At 56.3% G+C, this 19,174-nt stretch overlaps 1 protein-coding gene across 1 annotated transcript; it reads right to left on the bottom strand.

The window, feature by feature from the left end:
- Positions 1–17,541: 17,541 nt before the first annotated feature.
- On the bottom strand, positions 17,542–18,933 carry ACTRT2 (actin related protein T2). Its single transcript, XM_032654588.1, has one exon. The coding sequence runs from the start codon at positions 18,740–18,742 to the stop codon at positions 17,609–17,611; it is 1,134 nt and encodes a 377-aa protein (XP_032510479.1). The 5' UTR covers positions 18,743–18,933; the 3' UTR covers positions 17,542–17,608.
- Between the last annotated feature and the right edge of the window lie 241 nt (positions 18,934–19,174).

The raw sequence follows: 19,174 nt of genomic DNA, 5'->3' as shown, positions 1-19,174 counted from the left end.
GCTGAGGCCCCAGGCACAGCCAGCGGCCACCCCTACAGGTGTCCAGCAGTAACCCCACCCCAGGCTATTAATGGTGTGATTTCCAATCTCTCCCTGTGCTTCCCCCTCCTGGGCATCACCGAAGAGCTCAAAGCACACTTCGGCCCTTGAAATGTGTTCTTTGTTGGGGGACACGAACAACACTTGCAGCTCAGCAGCGGGCAGAGAATCCCGCTCCCTTGCCTTGACCCAGCTCTGCTTCCCGAGACGGATCAGCTCCCCTGCCCGCCCTGCCAGCACCCCAGGCAGGGGTCTGCACGGGGCCAGCCTGTGCCCGGAGGCGAGGAACCTCGTCTGGGGACCAGTGCTGCAAGGGACCAGGTCTTCATCCAACCCCTTTGTTCTGTCCAGGAAATAGCCTCTGTCTTCCAGCTAAAGGTTTGGGGCCGAAGGTTTCCTTACACCCGAGACAGAGAGAAAAGCATTTAGAATAAAAGTGGTTGTGTAATCCTGGCGGAAAGAATGATTTTGGTCTCAAGTAATCCCCAGCAGAAACGCTGGAGTCATTTCAGACTCTGGCCGCACACGCGCTTCAGCTGGGGAGGGGGCCAACTGGACGAGGTTAGGAGGAGAGAAGCCGCAGGACAGCAGGACAAAGTAAGTCCTGGAGTCATCTCACCGAGTCTGGCTTGGGTCTCCTTCTCTGTCTTCGTATACGGCTTCCAGGAAGGAGGATCTTGACTCCTCCTGGATGGTCCGGGCAGTGAGATGTGAAGTCCAGCCTCATCGCACCACGTGGCTCTGGGCCTGGGGACCCCTGCTCGCCCACCCCTCGGCCCCCCGGCTGATTGCTGCAAGTGGGCCCCGCTGCAGAAGATGCTCTGTGGAAGGGACAGAGGGAGACGGGCTGGGACGCTGCTCTTCAGATCCTTGGGCAAGAAGCCAGAGCAGGTGCCCCAGGCTCGTGGGGTGAGGGGCAATAGGCAGCCTCAGGCGCGCCTCCAACAGCCGTCACGAGAAGAGACCTCGTTCTCTAAGCAGCTCTCTCCTGCAAACTTTAGATTCAAGAAGTACAAAGCGGGGACCACGCTTACCGGTCCTGATACCTTTCTTCCGGGCTTGGCCCACCAGGGGCTGCCTCCCGAGGGGTGAGCCCGAGCTCCTGACTGGGGAAACCCTCACCCCACATTCTCCCCGCAGCCCCTTCACCCCTCCGGCCTCAAAGCAGGTCTGCAGACCAAGCACTGGGCATCACTTCTGAGCATCTCCTGCCCCCGCGCCCCGCTCCCCATGCCCGCTCCTCCCAGGGCTGCCAGGCCTGGGGCAGAATCTGGGTGGGAACTCGCGGTCGGGTCTAAATACCAGTTCCTGTCATTCTCCCGTGGGTGCCCAGTCTGGGGCGTCCTGCCACCCTAGGCAACCCAGACCTGCTGGTGCCCCAGACGCCCCCAGTGCGCTCAGGGCCAGATGGGAGGAGCCCACCGTGTGTGTGTGCTTGGTCGCCCCGCGTGCTGCCCTGATGCAGTGGGACCCTCAGCCCCCGCCCTGCTCTGCGCTTGTCGGGGAAACCCTGTCTCCGCAGGATGGCTCAGGCCAAGGAGTCCGCATTTTTACTGTCGCTGGCTGGTCACGTGCATCTGGCCTGCAAATCTCGGGCACTTCATCTGTATGGCAAGCAATGGCCATCCCGGGGCCCAGGCGCCATCCGGGCCGACTTGGATGTGCAGTTGGTTGCTGTGGTGGCCCTCACCCCGTACGCGCACCTGTGTGCGAGCGTCTGTGTGTCTCTGCGTGTCTGTGGGTGCATGTGAGCTGCATGCCTGTACACACGTGCACACGTGTATCTCTCTGCGTGCAGATGTGTGCGTAAATGTACATCTGTGTGTGTGTGTCCCACCGCAGCCTGCAGCACACATCCACACAAGTTGGGAGGCCCCCCAGGACGCAGGCGGTGACAGGTGAGAGGACCAGGGCTCAGGGTCGGGGCCACTGGGTCCTCACAGGCATTGAGGCCAGAGTTACAACCCAGCAACTGAGTCACCGACGATGCACCAGCCAAAGGGATCCCTCAGCTCAGCTGCTCCCCAGGCCCACAGCGAGTTATATTCGTGGATCGCCTTCAACAATAACAGTGATTTTCCCCTCAATCTGGGCTTTGCTGTGGTTTTGTGGCGTTTGTGTTCTGAAAGCGTGACACCTGCTTCTTACCCACCAGCTTCCAGAAAAGTGATTTGGTTTCCTACGTCTTGCAAAGGGGCTGAGCCACGTGGTGTGAGGTTTGTATCAGTGTCACGGGGAACTCAGGGCGTAGAGGGCTGGCGTCCAGCCCCTCCCCGGACTCCTCGGTGGCCCGACATCACTTCCTGTGTGTGTCACCCTCGGGCACAAGCACCTCTGGAGACTCAGAGATCTGAGGGCAAACGCAAGGAATTTGGTCAGTGCAGGCACAAGGGCCACGTGCCCACAATGCCCACAGCAGAGACACGACCCAAAGTGCCAAGCAAAGCAGGCTTGGCGGCCTGTGGTGAGCGGGTTTGCGCTCAGCAAACGGACCCCGCCTCTGAACCCAGGATCCAGCAGCCCTGCAAGTTCTGCCCAGCTCAGGCCCCAGGGCTCTCCCAGGGTCCTCCTGGCACCCCTGCACGGTGGGACACACTCAACAGCAGGGGCATTTTGAGCAGAAAGTGTGTTGCACTAAATGTCATAAACAGTTTCCATTGTGTTCTGTATTAGTAAGGGTCCTCCAGAGAAACAGAAGCAATAGGGTGTGTGTGTGTGTGTGTGTGTGTGTGTGGAGAGAGACCGGGGAACTGGGCAGCTCGAGCACGAAGGCCGTCTGCAGGCAGGACTCCTTCCTGCTGAGGAAGGTCAGTCTTGGTTCTAGCCAGGCCTTCGATTGATTGGGTGAGGCCCTCCACAGTCTGCAGGGCAATCTGCTTCACTCAGAGTCCGCTTAGATGTTGATCTCATTACAAAGCATCCTCCCAGCAACATCTGGACCCATGTGGGACCTGATGTCTGTGCACCGTGGCCTAGTCGAGAGGACCCAGAAGATTGGCCATCACAAGTCCTTGCAGACCTGCCGACACATGAAGAGTAGAAAACATGCTCTGAGCCCCACATTCAGCACTGAGTTTCCCAAGAGTTGACAGGCGTGCTGACCAGCCCCGGGAGGCCTGACCACCTGGCCCGGGGCCCTCGGGCTTCACGGGCAGGGAGAGCCTTCGAGGCTGAATCCAGGAGGGTGGCGCCAGAGGGGAGAGGATGGGGGTGCTTGTGCCTTTTCCAGGGAGGACCTGGTGTTTTACTCCCGTGGGCTTCCAGAACCCACCCCCCGCCCAAGACAACCATCCCCGGAATGACCAGAGGAAGAGTTTGAGCCACAGGGAAGCTTGGGCCCCAGGCACTGGGGCTGGGACGGCTCGCACTCTAGATCCCGGGAACGGCCCACAAAGTCAGAGATGCTGGGTAAATGCATCACGGATGCATCTTTCTGTCAAGGGTGAAAATCTTTGGTTTCCGGTGGCACACACCACCGTCTGTCTGCACATCCGTGAAGGAAAAGCAGAGAACTCTGGGTTGGACGGAGAGACACGGACGGAGGGGCCAGGGAACCACCCTGGAGAGGTAAACCCACCTACCATAGGTGGAGAGGGAGGGAGGGGTCTGGGAGCCACCCTGGGGAGGTACATTCCCCTGCTCCAGGCTCATGAGCCCCCTCTGGGAGGGTTCGAAAGGGGTCCACAGAGCCTGCCAGCATCATTGCATTACCAGGGATGTCCAAGCTGCTGACCAGAGCAACATGGGGAGAGTGGGCCGGGCCCCAGACCGAGAGCCTGGAGGTGGCACCTCTGTGATGATGGCTGGACCTGGGTCCAGGGCTCTCCATCAAGGGACATGCCCCAGATGCAAGGAAGACCACTGGCCTCCCAGTGTCTTTGCCAGGGCTTCCCCAGGTCTACGGTCACCTCCGATGATCTGCCCATCCCTCGCAGCCCAGGAGCCACATCTCTTGCAGCAGGACACGTCAGGGCTGGCTTGGGTGTACAGCCGGGGGGTGTGGGTGCATTTCTGCCCCTGCACACAGCTGCTAGTCTGGGACGGTCCTGTGTTCCAGGCTCCCGTCTTTCTGCTAAAAGAGGACAAGGGTTGCTTGGGCCAGTTGCCTCCCCACTCTGAGAGGGGACCACCCAGGGCTCTGAGCACGGAGGCTGAGGAGACTGGTGGAAAGTCATCAGCTGTGGTCCTTCCATTGCCTGGCGACCCTGCTTGGAGCTGAGATGCCGGGGCCCCCACCAGGGCAGTGGTATGCGGGTACCAGCGGGGCGGGGCTCTGATGGGGAGTTGCGGCCACTCCCCACCAGGGCTCCCGGTGAGCTTCCGGCATCACGGTGGGTGGGGAGTAACACACGGAAGGAGCCTCATTGGCCAAAGTCTCTGCAGCCCCAGTGGGTCCCCGTGGGACCCAGAGCAGTCTCTGGCGAGGGTCCGAGGGCGTGCTGCTTCCCGCTTCCCCGGGGCCTTAGAAATGAGCTTCTCACGGGCTCACAGGTTTTTCTGGTTAAGCTCCTTACCGCCCACAGGCACAAGACACAGCCAATATTGTCAGGTCTTTATAGAGTCTTACTTCCACTTTCTGATTGATGCTGCTGGGGATGTTTTATGTGAAACACTGTCGAGCCCCTGTGAGATAAAAGGCCTGCCCCTCCAGCGGGATGGAGTGTCTCCTTCCTTCCCTCATCTGTCTTCATAAAGCTCTGCTTCCTGGCCCCGCCCGCCTCCCGCGTGGGTGCAGGGTGGTGGCTGTGCCCTTGCGGGGACCACCTTGGCCTGTCCTGCCAGGACTCCAGCCGGGGGGCGGGGGCGGGGGTGTGCTGCTCCCTGCCCCCCGGGGCGGGCAATACTTCCCCCCCGAGCCGCTCATGTTGCAGCAGAGAAGCATTGGCCAGAAAGCAGGGAGCTCCCTCTGTACAAAGAGGGCTCTGAACGACGGTACGAGCCCCCTCTCGTCTGCACCTCCTCCCTGGGCCTCCCCATCATCCTCTCGCTCGAAGCCTGGACCTGGGCCCCTCCGTAGGGCCCATTTGGGGGCGTCCCCCATGCTCCAGATCCTTACCAGGCTTAGGGCACCCTGCTGCAAGTGATGGCGGGGTCCCCGTCTTCCCCAAGTCACAGGTGGCACCTGACCCTCCGTTGTGAATTTCCAGGTTGTGAGCCTGGGGTCGGGGCTGCCCTGGCTCCTGTCGGAACCTCCGGGGCCCACTTGGCCCGGCCCAGAGTTGCTGCTGGATGAGCAAGTGTTAAGTGAACAGACTGGACTCGAAGCGTCCCTCGGGCGCAGAGAAAGGAAGGCAAAAGCCTCTCCATCTGTGCCCCCCAACACAAGGTTTGTGGGTGAAATGTCCGCGTCTAGCGGGGGGAGGGGAGAAGACTCTGGAAGCGCCACCCCCGTCTCCCCCAGGGTGTTGGGGTGACCCTGGGGCCCGGCTGGCCTCAAGCAGCCCATCACAGCACAGGCCTCACAGCACAGGCCTCACAGCACAGGCCTGTCGCGGGGAGGCTGAGACCCGCGTCCGGCCCTGGCCCCGCCTCCCCGGCCTCCCTCTAATTAGGCCCAGCGATTTCACACTCTGGAGCCGGACGGTGCTTGTTTTCGCTACCCGAGCAGCCCATCCTCACCGACCCAGGGTTGCATAACTGGGAGGTATCCACTTACTCTGGCTGACGCCTCTCGCTGAGGCCTGAACCGGGGCTGCGGTGGGCGGACCAGCCCCCGGTGTTCCCTCCCTGCCAGGCGTGGGGTGGGGTCTCCCCTGGTGACCCCCAACCCCGTGGGCAGGCTGGCAGCGGCGGGCGGGGCCCCCAGCTCTGGGGGCCAGGAACGGTCACCTCTGAGCAGAGTTGGCCGACATGGGTGGTGGCAGGCCACGGGGTTGCCTCCACCCTCTGACTGCATCTCTGCCCAGCGTCATCCCCAGCCCTGCCAGCACTGAGGGCCTCTGGTCAAGAGACAACTGTGGGGCGGGGAGCCAATCCTAGAAACGCCCTGCCTGGTGTCTTGGTCCCTGGCCAGGCCCCTCGTGAGTAGCGCCTGGTGCCCCGGCTGCAACCCCTGTGGGCCCTGGATGTGGCCCAGCTGCCCACGTGCGAAGCCATCCCGGGGTCCTGGGCCCTTACAGCCCATCCAGCCTCTTCCCTCAGCTCCTGCCGCCAGAGGTGGAGTGAGGGAAACAGGAGATTTGAATAATGGGAGAAAATTATTATGTCTTCGTGTGAGCTGGAGCCCAGCCCTGTTCCCTGTGAGGGTGATAACCAGGGACGCCGTGTCTAACGTTTCCGAGCTCCGAGCCAGGGCCGGCTATGACAATAAGAGCATTGTTCCCAGTGTCGGGCACTGTCACCGGCTCAGAGCCCCAAACACACGGGATCGGCGGGCGCGGGGCACCCCCAGAAAGACGAGAGCCGCGGCGGGGCTGAGAGCAGAGGAGGGGGACCCGGCCTGCCACTGGCGGCGCTGCCTGGGGCTGCGACAGGGACTGGTGGGAGGGTCCGGGGCACCCTTGGTGGGGGGCAGAGGTTTTCATTTGTAGCAAAACTACGAGGCTGGAACTGGCTCTGGCTCCCCAGCCTGAGAGCCGGCAAGGGGCTCAGGAGTTCGGGACCTGCCTTAGGAGGTCACCTCTTGGGACGAGAGCTGGCACCATGCCAGGACCCAGGGAACCAAGAGCCACCACCTTCTGGGGAGCCGGGTCCTTGCTGCAGAGCCCCTGCCCCGCCATGAGCAAGCTGCGGGGGGCGGGAGGGAGTGGGTGTGGCCAGAGCCCTCTGGACCTGGCAGGGACAGGGGCACCACCCCCGGGGGCCCACCGGCCAGCTCAACACCGTCGAATCCCAACCAGCCCGAGCGTGTGCCTGCCGTTCCCTCTCAGACGACCCACTCCCCCCCGAACATTCTAGGAACGATGGGAAGAGCGAGACTCAGCCCCCCTCAGTCAGCGCTGGCCCTGCCTCCCTCTGTCCTGCTTCAGGCCGGGTGGGCAGGAGGTTGGGGGCAGGGGAGCCCGGCTGTCAGCGCCCTCTGGGCCCGCCCCGAGGCCTGGCCACTGTGCCCCTTCCCCTTATTTGCAGCTGCAAACACACCTGCTCTTCCCGGGACAGGTGTCCACTCTGGCCCGTGCCCAGGACAAGGCTGTGGCCAGCAGCAGATGCCACTCCCCAGAGCACGGCCTCTCTGTGCTGGCACCTGGCCTGCAAGGGAGGAGACTGAGGCCGGACCCAGGCCTCGGCGGGACTGTCCGGCTTCGGGCTCCTGCCTGGACCCCTGGGTTCTCCTGGCCCGGGGCCTGGGCTCTGATGGCACCTGCTAGAAGCACCAGGCTTTGCGCAGCCATGCAGCATCTCCCACAGTCCTGTGTCGACCCCTAGCTGGCCCTCAACGCCCCCCCATTGCCACCCCTTTGAGCCGGGGCCTTGGGGCCGCACACGTGGGCCTGCACCGCCAGGGCTACCATGGCCCAGAACCCAGGGCACCAGGTGGCACAGCAACACTGGTCCTTCTTTGGGCCCCTGGCAACCTGAGTCCAGTGAGTCCCTTCTGAGGGTCGAGACCGTCGAGCTTCTCCGCCCCCAGGTGCCTAGTGTTCCCAGGGCGGCTGGGCTCCTCTCGGAGAAGGGCCCACCACCTGGGCCTTCAGAGGGGTCAGAACGGGGTGGGGCGGGGGTGTTGTCAGGATGGGGCTGCCCTGGGGGAGGGTCCCGGCTCTGTGTCTTGCCCCCGGGCCCCCTCCCAGTGGCATTGTCTCCACCAGCATCCCCCGATTCTCTCGTCATCTCAATCCTCTCGCCGGGTTCCTGGAGTGCAAGGCTAAACTCTTAAGCATCCGTAAATCCCCCTTGCGTGGAAGCTGGCTAGCTGTACACTATTCAAGCTGTCCACACTTGTAGCTCACTTCTTTACCAGTCTCTCGTGCAGGCAGGGGCCCTGGGATCCCACCATCCGAGGGCCAGAGGAGCCCCGTCCCCACGCTGGGGAAAGGCAGGGGTAGGGAGAACACGAGGGCTGCAGGGCGACTCAGGGTCTGAAGGTGCCCCCCTGCCCCACCCCTACCCGCACGCAGCTGTTGGCCATCCGGCCTCAGGCCCTGGCTCTGCGGGGGGGAAAAGGACCCTGTGGAGGCTTAGCCTGTCTTGCTCTGTTTGTCTCCTCCAGGACAGGAGCTGGGACCACGCCCCCGCCCCAGGCAGCCCCCTCTGCCCGAAGGCCCTGGGGAGAGCGTCCCACGTGGGTCTTCAAACCTCAGGGCAGAGTCTGGAGGTGGGAGGGGCACGAAGCCCGGGCCTCTGGACACAGGCTCTGAGGTGCTCGTGGTCTGGACGGCACCTGGTCCGTGTAGGTGGCGGGCGCTGCACACAGTGGAAACTGCTCAGGCCACTTCGGGGCGGGGGTCCGCATGCAGAGCCTGCTGGCTGCCGGACTTGGAAACCCCCCATCCTTCCCAGGCTCTGGCACTGTACCCTGAGGGGTCCTTCACAGCGCACAGCGGCTCCGGGGGTTGGATCCAAGTTCACACCTCTGCCCGTGGTCCTGTCCCCTCCTCAGCAGCTGCATCCACCCCCAGGGGACAGAACAGCGTGGCCGCTCCCTGCAGGCTCACCCCCTCGGGCACAGTGGGGCACGTCCAGGGCTGCCATGGAGACCCTCAGAGTGGAAACTGTGGGCTCCAGGGACGGGCAGTGTGGGCACAGGGATCAGGGGTTATTCCCAGTGGATGCTCTGCCCACTCCACCTGAAGGTCAAGGCCAGGACCCCCCGTGCCCATGGCTGGTCGCTGTGGCTCTGGGCAGAGGCCAGAGTTCAACCGCAGGAAGCCCGCTGGTGACCAGTCCTGCCTGGGAGAAGCATTGTCAGGGCCCAGGGATGCACCGGGCTTCTCAGAGGTGACCCACCACCTGGAGGGTGGACCACAGCTGAGCAGAGAGGAGCCCCCCATGGAGCAGGGCAGCCGGGCAGCTCTGGGCACGTTGGGCACGTCTGCAGCCGCCGTCACGCTCCTCGGCAGGCCCGGTGGATGCCTTGGCTGCACGTGGCCCCTCCATTAGGATCGGCTGTGAATTCGGGGGCCTCCGTTCCAGGTGGGGTGGCCCCCGGGAAGGACGTAGCCACACCTGTCATACTTTGTCCCTTCTGGGGGCTGGCAGCCTCTCCTTCATGCACTTAGATGCCCACGGGCACCCTCAGCTCAGCCCTCAGAGGAGAGTCCCTTCTCCCACAGGATCCTGGCACCAGTAATGTCTTGCCCCCAGCTCAAGTCGTGCAGAGGGACAGGCACTTGTCCTCACGGACATACACAGTGGCCGTCACAGCCTCCATGTGTCCACAATGAGGCCTGGGGTTTGGCTGAGGGGTGGAGGACCCTAAAGCACCAGGTCCCCCCAGACTACTGCATCGTAACCACCTGATTCTCTCCAGGACTCGTGGCTCCTCCATCAGAGGCTGGGACCACTGGAGCCCCTGGTGACAGAGGTGCCTTCAGATCTCCCCCATGACGTCCCAGGAGGTTGCTGTGCCACGGAGTGGCCGATGGGGTGCTTGAGGGAGCACACTTTAAGCCTGAGTCCCACACCAGGGCAGCACTGCTTGTGTCTGGTTCCCACCATGTCACATGGTTTTGGGGGTACTCCACAATCATGGCCAGGATCTCTCATGGAACCCGTTTTCTGAGTCCCCTGCAGAAACCTGTTCCACTATCCAGAGTGGGAGCTGGGCTTTGGGGAGTAGGGTGGAGTGGAGCTTCACAGCGAGGGCCACCGTAGAGTATGGGGCGGCCCTGAGCCCTGTCCACCCTCATGGAGGGGCCTGGACTACAGAGTCATACCACTGGCCTTCAGGATATGAGTGGTCACCTCTGGCAGGGCTGGGAGAGAGGCCCTCGGCAGCGATATGGAGGGCCTGACATCATCTTGGCCCCACTAGAGATACTGGCGGGTCAGTCTCACTCAGAGCCAGGGTTATGCTCAGGCACGACTGGTCTCTGCTCTCCACGTCCTCCTCTCCTGTCCGTGAATTCTGAACCTCAAACAGAGCTGGCCGGCCTGCAGCATTCCATCCCGTCTTGCATCCATATGTTGCTTCACAGAAAGATCTGGTTCAGGACCAAAGGGATGGGAAGGGGTCTGAAGAGGCTTCTGTCAAGATGTGAGGAGTGGGAACCCATATCTTAGAAACAGGAAAACTGGCTCAGTTCACTCCTTGGCCTCCTGACAGGCAGGGCCCGAGGAGCTCAAAGCCAGAGAAAGGCTTCTCTTCCCTCCTCCGGGACTTAGCCCACGCTTATCCCCAAGCCCTGATCTTTCACATTAGACATCTCCAGGACAAAGAAGGGATCAAGCTGTGGATGGGAAGGTTGAACTCGGGGCTGCTTTATTTCTCCTCCCTCACTAGCAGCAGCCTATAGTCTGCCTGACACTCCCCTGGAACCTCCCACCCCCCTCAAGGAAGCCAGAATTGGAAGTCAGATCAGTTTCAAAGTGTCTGATATGGATTCTGTCAGGGAATTGGGGAGCTACTTTCCCTCTCTACATCCCAAGCAGCACCCCAAACTGAGTGCTGAAGATGACCTAGAGGAGAGAAAACCACTATTGTCACCACCATACCCACCATCACCATCACCACCACCACCACCACCATCACCACCATCTTCACCATCACCATCATCACCATCATCATCACCATCATCACCATCATCACCATCACCATCATCACCACCATCACCATCATCACCATCATCACCATCACCATCATCATCATCACCATCATCACCATCATCATCATCACCACCATCACCATCATCACCATCATCACCATCACCATCATCACCACCATCACCATCATCACCATCATCACCATCATCACCATCATCATCATCACCATCACCACCATCATCACCATCATCACCATCACCATCATCATCATCACCACCATCACCATCATCATCATCACCATCATCACCATCACCATCACCATCATCACCATCACCATCATCACCATCATCACCATCATCACCATCATCATCACCATCATCACCATCATCACCACCACCATCATCACCATCACCACCACCATCACCATCATCACCATCATCACCATCATCACCATCACCATCATCACCATCACCATCATCATCATCACCATCATCACCATCACCATCATCACCATCACCATCATCACCATCACCATCATCACCATCACCATCACCATCATCACCATCACCATCATCACCATCATCACCATCATCATCATCACCATCATCACCATCATCACCACCACCATCATCACCATCATCACCATCATCACCATCATCATCACCATCATCACCATCACCACCATCATCACCATCACCATCATCACCATCACCATCATCACCATCATCACCATCCTCGTCACCATCAGCACCACCATGTGAGAAGCAGAGGATCCTTTATTATGTTTTATTTTATTTTACTTTTTAATAGCTCTTTATTGGAGTATAATTGCTTCACAATACTGTTAGTTTCTATTGTACAATAAAGTGAATCAGTCATACGCATACACATGTCCCCATATCCCCTCCCTCCTGAGTCTCCCTCCCAGCCTCTCTATCCCACCCCTCTAAGGGAAGCAGAATATCTTGAATAGAAAAAAAAAAAAAAGAGGTTTTAGTTATATTTTATTTAAGGTGTGGTTTGGTAACACAAGGACAGTCTTGGGTGGAGAATGGTGGAGAAAGAGCCCTGGACTGGAAATCTGGGCTGAGCTCTGCTCCCAGCTCCCCGAGCCTTGACATTCTCTCCTGTAAAACAGTGATCCTGAAAGGGAAAGTGTTGAGGGTGGGTCCAGTGGCCTCTTCAAGTTCCCCTGCGACCTTCAGGTATGATGGAATGAAATGAAAACATTACCCAGGAGCCCCCTTCCTCCAGGTCCTCTCTGTTACAACTAAACATCCTGGTCGTAACACAACAAGCAAACACAGGAAGCACCTGGAAGGCAGGAAGGTGGTAGGCTGCTGAGGCCTGAGGACTTGGGGGGGCTCCCTGGGCTTCCTTATCATCACCCATATATCCCCACAGGGCACCACAGAGGCCTCCAACCCCAAATCTCTAACAGGCACAGATAAAACACTCCAAGTAAATCCTGTTCCCCCGGGCAAAGTGTGACCTAACAATAGAATGCCTTTGGGGAATGTCCTCCTCCAAATGCCAAACAAACACCATGCCCCACCCCTGTGGTTTCAGTGGGCAGAGTGGAGAGTTGACCTAACGTACCACTCCACCCACTGCCCACCTCCAGGCGCTCCAGTTCCCCTGCTGGGGTAGTGTTGGCGGGGTCCAGGGACGGACTGAGGTCCAGCCACATCCAGCAGCAACGAGACCGGATGAGGTGGTGCGGGCAGCATCTTGTCAGCCCTGCTTCACCCCCACCCCTTGTGTCTGTGCCGTCCTGCAGGGGTCTGACCCCCCACCTCACCCAGCATGAACACGACAGAAGGTGGCGGGGGAGGTGAGCTAGCTGACACTCTGCCTCCCCTCCCCTGGTGTCCCCTCCCCTGGGGTCATTTAACCCCCACTCAGGGGCAGCAAGGCAAGAAGGGTTAGTGGGGCTGAGAGGGGAGCTGAGACTCCACCCCACCTGTCTGTAAGAAGGCTGTGTGAGCAGTGAGCACCTTGCTGGGGAGGTGTCAGTGGGGCCCCCTGGAAAGCTGAACACACCCAGCCTTCATGCTACACTGCCGCAGGGGGACTGCCTGCCACAGAAGGATTAAATAGGATCCAGAGTCTTAGGAAATTCCAAATGTCCCGGGTAAAATAAAAAATCACTTATCATACCAAGAGCCAGGAACATCGTAATGTGAATGAGAAAAGACAAACAGCAGATGTGATTGTCAGAGCAGATGGAGATGAACCAGATGCTGAGGTTATCTGGGTAAAGGTTTTAAAGCAACCCTCATAAAGACATTTCAGCAAGCAATGACAAATTCCCTTGAGACAGATGCAAAAATGGAAACTCTCAGCAAATAATTAAAAGTTATAAAAAGAGAACCAAGTGGAAATTATCAAACTAAAAAACGTAACTCAAACAAAAACGTGTTGGAAAGGCTCAAAAATAGCGTGTGACGACAGAGGGTAGAATCACCGACTTTCACGACAGGTGAATAGAATTTACCCAACCTGAAAACCGAGTAGACCGGAAAATGATGAACAAAGTCTCAGGGGCCTGTGGGACAAAAACAAAATTGCAAACTTTGGTATCCTTAGAGACCCAGAAGGATAGAAAAGAGAGTAGACTGTAAGAATATGAGAAGAAATAATAGCACAAACCTTCCCAAGTTTGACAAAGGACATGTCTGCAGATTCAAGAGGCTGGATAAATCTCCAGTAGGATAAAGCCAAAGAAATCCACATGCCAAGACACATCATAATTAAACTTCTGAAAACTAAAGCCAATGAAAAACTCTTGAAAGCGGCCAGAGAGACATAACGCGTTACCTGTAGGGAAACACGAATCAAATAATAAGATTTCTGATCTGAAACCACAGAGGCCATGGAGAAGGGACCAGCACCATATTCTTCAAGTGCTGAAAGAAAATGGTTAACCGTGAATTCTATACCCAGCAAAACTACCCTTCAGGGATGACGGGGAAGTAAAGACATTCTCAGATGTTGGCAACTAAGAGAATTTGTTGCTAGCAAACCTACCCTTAAAGAACTGCTAAGGGAAGTTCTCTAAAAAAAAAAAAATAATGATAATAGCACAGAGCCAAAAGGTGGCTCGGAACTCCAGAAAGGGCAAAAGAACATGGGATTGGGTAAAAATAGTGGTAGTCATATTAGACCATTCTCATGAGTTTCTGAAATCCTTTGAGGGTTGAAGGAAAAACTTAAGACAATTCTATTGAAAAGTTGGGAGGGTAAAGAGACCTAAATACACTTCACTCCAAGTGGTAAAAATGTTATTACCAGTGGGTGGTCGTGTTGACTCAGAGCAATCACCAAGAAATCAATAGAAAGCAGTACACTCAAAACCTTACCAATAAATCAAGGTGGAATCCTAAAAAGTGTTCTAGTAAAACCCAGAGGAAGGGATTACCGAACCAGGATCGTTTGCCCAAAGCACAGCAAGTGAAACGCTGAGATGCCGAAGTTTGCAGCAGAGAAAAGGCTTATTCACGAGGCAGCCAAGCGAGGAGATCGGAGAACCAGCCTCAGACCAGCCTCCCCACCGCCCCCCGCCAAAAGTGGGGTGCTTGAGATATTTATGAGATAAAGAAGCAGGGTGGGCTTAGGCATGGGGCAAGGTGATTAGAGGTCGGGAAAAGGTCAGGTAAACGGTGTTCTGCGCAGGTATATCTGAGTTACATGCTTCCACATGGGATGTGTGTTCAAAAATGTTGGCGCTTCGTATGATCCGGGGGTGGAGTTTTGGGCCCCCTGACGTCAAAAGGTCACTCATCGGACACCTTCACAGGCCCAGTTTTAGGGTCAGTGGTCCCAACTATTCTTAGCTGGCTCGAGCTTGAACTAGACACAGCTGACTCCAACTTTCTGGCAAACAACTCGGGCAAACATCTTATTGTTTGGGCTACGTGAATCTTGGAGGGTATGCAATTTGCAATAGCATAATTAAGTGAAGGCAGGCTACAAGCAGAGGGATTTTTAACAAGCTGTAAGGCTAGCCCAGGAATTTCTGTTAGACACCTGTTTCTGTTAACCCTATGGGGCACGGTTTCAAAGGTGAGAAAAAGGAAACAGAGGAAACAGGAAACAATAAAATGGCAGACTTAAGATGGAACATATTACCTTAAATGTAAACCGTCTACAAATGCCAGTCACAAGACAGAAATTGGTGGAGTTTTTAAAAACACAACCCAGCTATATGCGATCTTCCAATACACTATATGCACATATCAAATATGACATAAGTAGTTTGAAGGTAAACACATAGGAAAAGATATACCAGGCAAACATTAAATACACAAACACACACAATTTAGTTAGATGGGTTTATTTCATTCAGGATGAATTTCTTCAGTAAAATTTCTTAAAAGCAAGATTTCTCCTCCCTCTGTACTACCTCTCATTCCTTCCTTCCTTCCCCCACCAACCCGTAGTGTCTACCCTTCTGTTCTTTTCTTTATGGCTTATAACCCCATAAAAACACATATTCACTTATATATGTACATACCAACATGCACAGGTATACACGGGGAAGTGCCATTGCTTTCTTTAACAAAAAAGGGGGGATTCATTTTATAAAGGCACCTCTGTATTTTTGTGGTTGTTGTTCTGTATTTTTTAATAAAGTTTGTAATCCAATGGACACACAAAACAAAACTGCGTTGAGAAAGTTTCATAAATTAATGAGTGTTAGGAAGTTGGGGGAGAGGTCAAGATCACAGGAAGAAGGGAAGCCAGTCTTTTGTAGAGTCTTTTTGTGTGTGTGACACTTCCAAATTGTGGGAGCAGGGACCGTGCTGTAAGGAAGCGCACTTGTACAAACGAGTGACGATACAAAGTCTGAGTATGAAAATAAGATTTTCTCTGAAAACACATTTTTGGCACAGATTAAAGAAAAAAATGTATGTCGGAGAATTTGATTTTTAAGTCAGTATTATATATATTTATATATATTATATATCCACACATCCCAAGTTCTGCATGTTCCACCGAGAGAGAAAATCCTTCCGTTTGCTCTTTTCTGATTGTAAGCTGTACATCCTGGGTGAATCAAAGATGGCGGCGGCAGGTGAATTAAGAGAGGTGACATCCAAATGAGCAAGGGGAAGGGAGGGGTGGGGACAACACAGCTCAGTGAAATGTTCCTTGACCCCAAGGTTTCAGCAGAAGCTTGAAGTCCTGCGTGAGAGTCTGTGATGTGTGTGCGACGTGTGTTCACGTACACCGAGATATCCAGGGTGTCACAGCCTGTCTTCACCGTGCAAAAGTCCAAGTCACTAATTTAGTGCAAAGGCAGTTCTGTTTTGTTTCTTAGAAACAAAAACAACAATTTTTTGGAAGAAAAAGTATTTATTTGACACCTTTACAAAAATAGTTAAGCACATAATTTTCATATTATGTCACCTGATTTACATATCTCAATCCTCGATACCTTTTAAAAATACTAAAATGGTCATTTGGTAAATCGAATCTGTATTGAAAAAATACTGTGGTAGGCCAACATTTGTAGACAAACCCAGTTGATCATCAGCATAAGAAAGAAATATTTATGAACAAAATAATCTCTGAAAACATTTTTGTGAGAAAAAAAAATCTAACTAGTAGATTTCTTTTTAAAAAGTATTTTCAGGGCTTCCCTGGTGGCGCAGTGGTTGAGAGTCCGCCTGCCGAGGCAGGGGACGCGGGTTCGTGCCCCGGTCCGGGAAGATCCCACATGCCGCGGAGCGGCGGGGCCCGTGAGCCATGGCCGCTGAGCCTGCACGTCCGGAGCCTGTGCTCCGCGACGGGAGAGGCCACAGCAGTGAGAGGTTCACGTACCGCAAAAAAAAAAAAAAAAAAAAAGTATTTTCAAAAAAGCAAGCTTAAAAACAAAACCCGCCATAGAATACCTCCTCATACCATGATGAAGTGACATCCTAACAGTAAAAACTAGAAGGTAGGTTTAGAAAACAGCGATGGTGCTAGAGGTTCACACACACCAACTGACAAAAGCCTGGACACAGAGGCAGCATGAAGTCGATGCATTTAATTCGAGGAAGGGAATTACTGCCCGCTGCCCTGTTCCTTTTCTCCAAAAAGAGGAAAGAGAAACCGAGCCTCAAGGTGTCTGCACGTCCACTGGCCGGTGGTCTGTCCTTGGGCTAAATGTCAGGTGAACATACCAGCAGCACCACTGCCCAGGGGCATCTCTGTATTTTCCACTTCTCTCCCAGTAATATTTTGAGAGAGTTCCACCCCATCGATGTGGAAAAATTCCCTGTATGCATAATTTATTCAAATGTGATTTTACGGATGGCCATTAACTTCGTCTCCGATATTTACCCCCAAACAGTGCTATAAACATCTCTGAAAGTGGAAACAAATAGAAACACCAGAGTAATCAAGCCCCGATTCTTCAGCTCCCCCTGGGAGCAGCCTCTTCACAGAGCCTTAAACAGATGGTGATTTCTGCTGCTGACAGGCCCATGCGCCCAGGACGGGGGGTGCATTCCACTCGGCTGCCCGGCCCCATAAAAGCACAGCGATAGCCCTATGGTGCCGTCCCAGGGGAGGATTTCGTGACCTCAGAACAGGGCAGCATTCCTGCTTGTTCCCGCCCCCACTCCCGACCCACCTAAGACACAGGTTTAAAATGCAGAGTCCAGGCTCTGGGCAGGAGGCCTTGGCCCCTGCTTTGGGCACAAACTCTACAGATGGACACTCAACTCATGACCCAGGGCTTTCTCGGGAGAAACGGGGCTGGGGGACAGAACCACTGAAAAGAGATTCACCACCAGGGTCAGAAATTATTCTGGTGCCCCCGAGAATGAACCAAGCTCGACGTGGCCAAAGACTGCACCGTTTTGCCCTTTATTGAACATCCCGTGGTTGCCAAACGGTGAGCTCACTCCCCACTGCAGCCACCCTGCGCGCGGGCCCCTCAGAAGCACCTTCTCTGAACCACGGACGTCCCAAACTCCTTGAAGTCCGCAGAGGTGACCCACATCTGCTTGAAGCTGCTCAGGGAAGTGATGATGGAGGCGCCAATCCACGTGGAGAAGCAGCGGTCGGGCGGCGCTGTGATCTTGATGGTGGTCCCTTTGGAAGCTGCCTGCTCCAGCTCCCTCAGAAGACGGCCATCCAGCCCCCGGAAGAGCGTGGTGCCCCCGGACAGCACAATCTCCCCATAGAGCATCTTCTGGATGTCGGCGTCACACCTGGCGATGCTGCCGGAGACCATTTTGGAGAGGCCCGGGCTTTGGATGCCCAGCTGCTCAGGCGAGAACAGGGCCTCGGGCGCCTGGTACAGCTGGTCCCCGATACAGATGATGCTGCCGTCAGGCAGCTTGTACTCCCTGAGCACCTCCTCTGACCTCCGCGACAGCTCCTTCTCCGGCTCCAGGGCCACATAGCAGAGCTTCTCCTTGATGTCATCCACCAGGGCTTTGTCCAGCACGCACGGGAAGGTCCTCCCGCTGGCCAGCAGCAGCCGGGTGAGGTGCTCCGTGATGTCTCTCCCCGCCACGTAGAGCTTGGTGATGGCGTGGGGCAGGGAGTAGCCCTCAAAGATGGGGACGGTGCAGGTGACCCCGTCCCCGCTGTCCACCACCAGGCCCGTGATGCAGGCCGAGGCGTAGAGGGCCAGCACAGCCTGGTCCGACAGGTAGAAGGCGGGCACGTCGAAGCTCTCAAACATCACCTCGGCCATCTTCTCCCGGGTCTCCCTGGGGTTCAGCGAGCGCTCCGTCATGAGCACCGGCCGGTCGCTGGCTTTGACCCCCAGCTCCCGCTCGAAGAGATGCTTCCAGAGCTTCTCCATGTCATCCCAGCCTGTGATCAGGCCTCGTTCGATGGGGTAGTGCAGGTGTAAGACCTCGCCCCCGTGCAGGGCCTCTTCCCCCACAAAGTACTTCTTCTGATTGGCCCCCACCGAAGGCATCTTGACCTTGGGGTGCCCCACGATGGAGTGGACGACGTGGCGGGGGCCAACCTCTCCAGCCAGGCCTGCCTTACAGAGCCCGGACCCATTGTCAAAAATGACAGCCGGAGAATCTAACACGCGTGGGTTAAGCATGCCTGTGGCATCCTCATCCACACTTCGCCAAAATGAAGACGGAAGAACCTCCTGGGCCACTTTGTGACGTAAGAGGCTCCTCTGGAGGTTTCGAGGGCACAGGATTCCACGGTTCTCTGGGCGTCTCCCAGGCAGGGCTAGCAGACAGCCGGTCCCCGAGAGCCCTCCATCCCCACCCACGGATCTGCTCTCCTCTCGGGAAGCCTGGGCTGCTGAGGCCTTTGCAGGAATGACGTCGCATATGTCACAATCCAGCCGGGGCGACCATTGTCCTCAGCCAGCATCAGAGGGCCTCTGGGGGTGGGGACTTGGAGTCTCTGCCCCCCCTCACCTGGTGAGACTCCAAAGGGGGAAGTCCAGCTGTTCCCGCAGGCCGTGTTGAGGAGCCTCTTGTGGAGCCTGGAACCAGCGAAGCAGCACAGCCTGGGCCAG

Source organism: Phocoena sinus, chromosome 1 (genome assembly GCF_008692025.1).
Source record: "Phocoena sinus isolate mPhoSin1 chromosome 1, mPhoSin1.pri, whole genome shotgun sequence".
NCBI lineage: Eukaryota > Metazoa > Chordata > Mammalia > Artiodactyla > Phocoenidae > Phocoena > Phocoena sinus.
This window is presented reverse-complemented; position numbering and strand designations above follow the sequence as displayed.

Excerpts from the sequence above, each read along its gene's own strand:
- ACTRT2 (XM_032654588.1), bottom strand. The coding sequence starts at position 18,742 with ATGCTTAACCCACGCGTGTTAGATTCTCCGGCTGTCATTTTTGACAAT.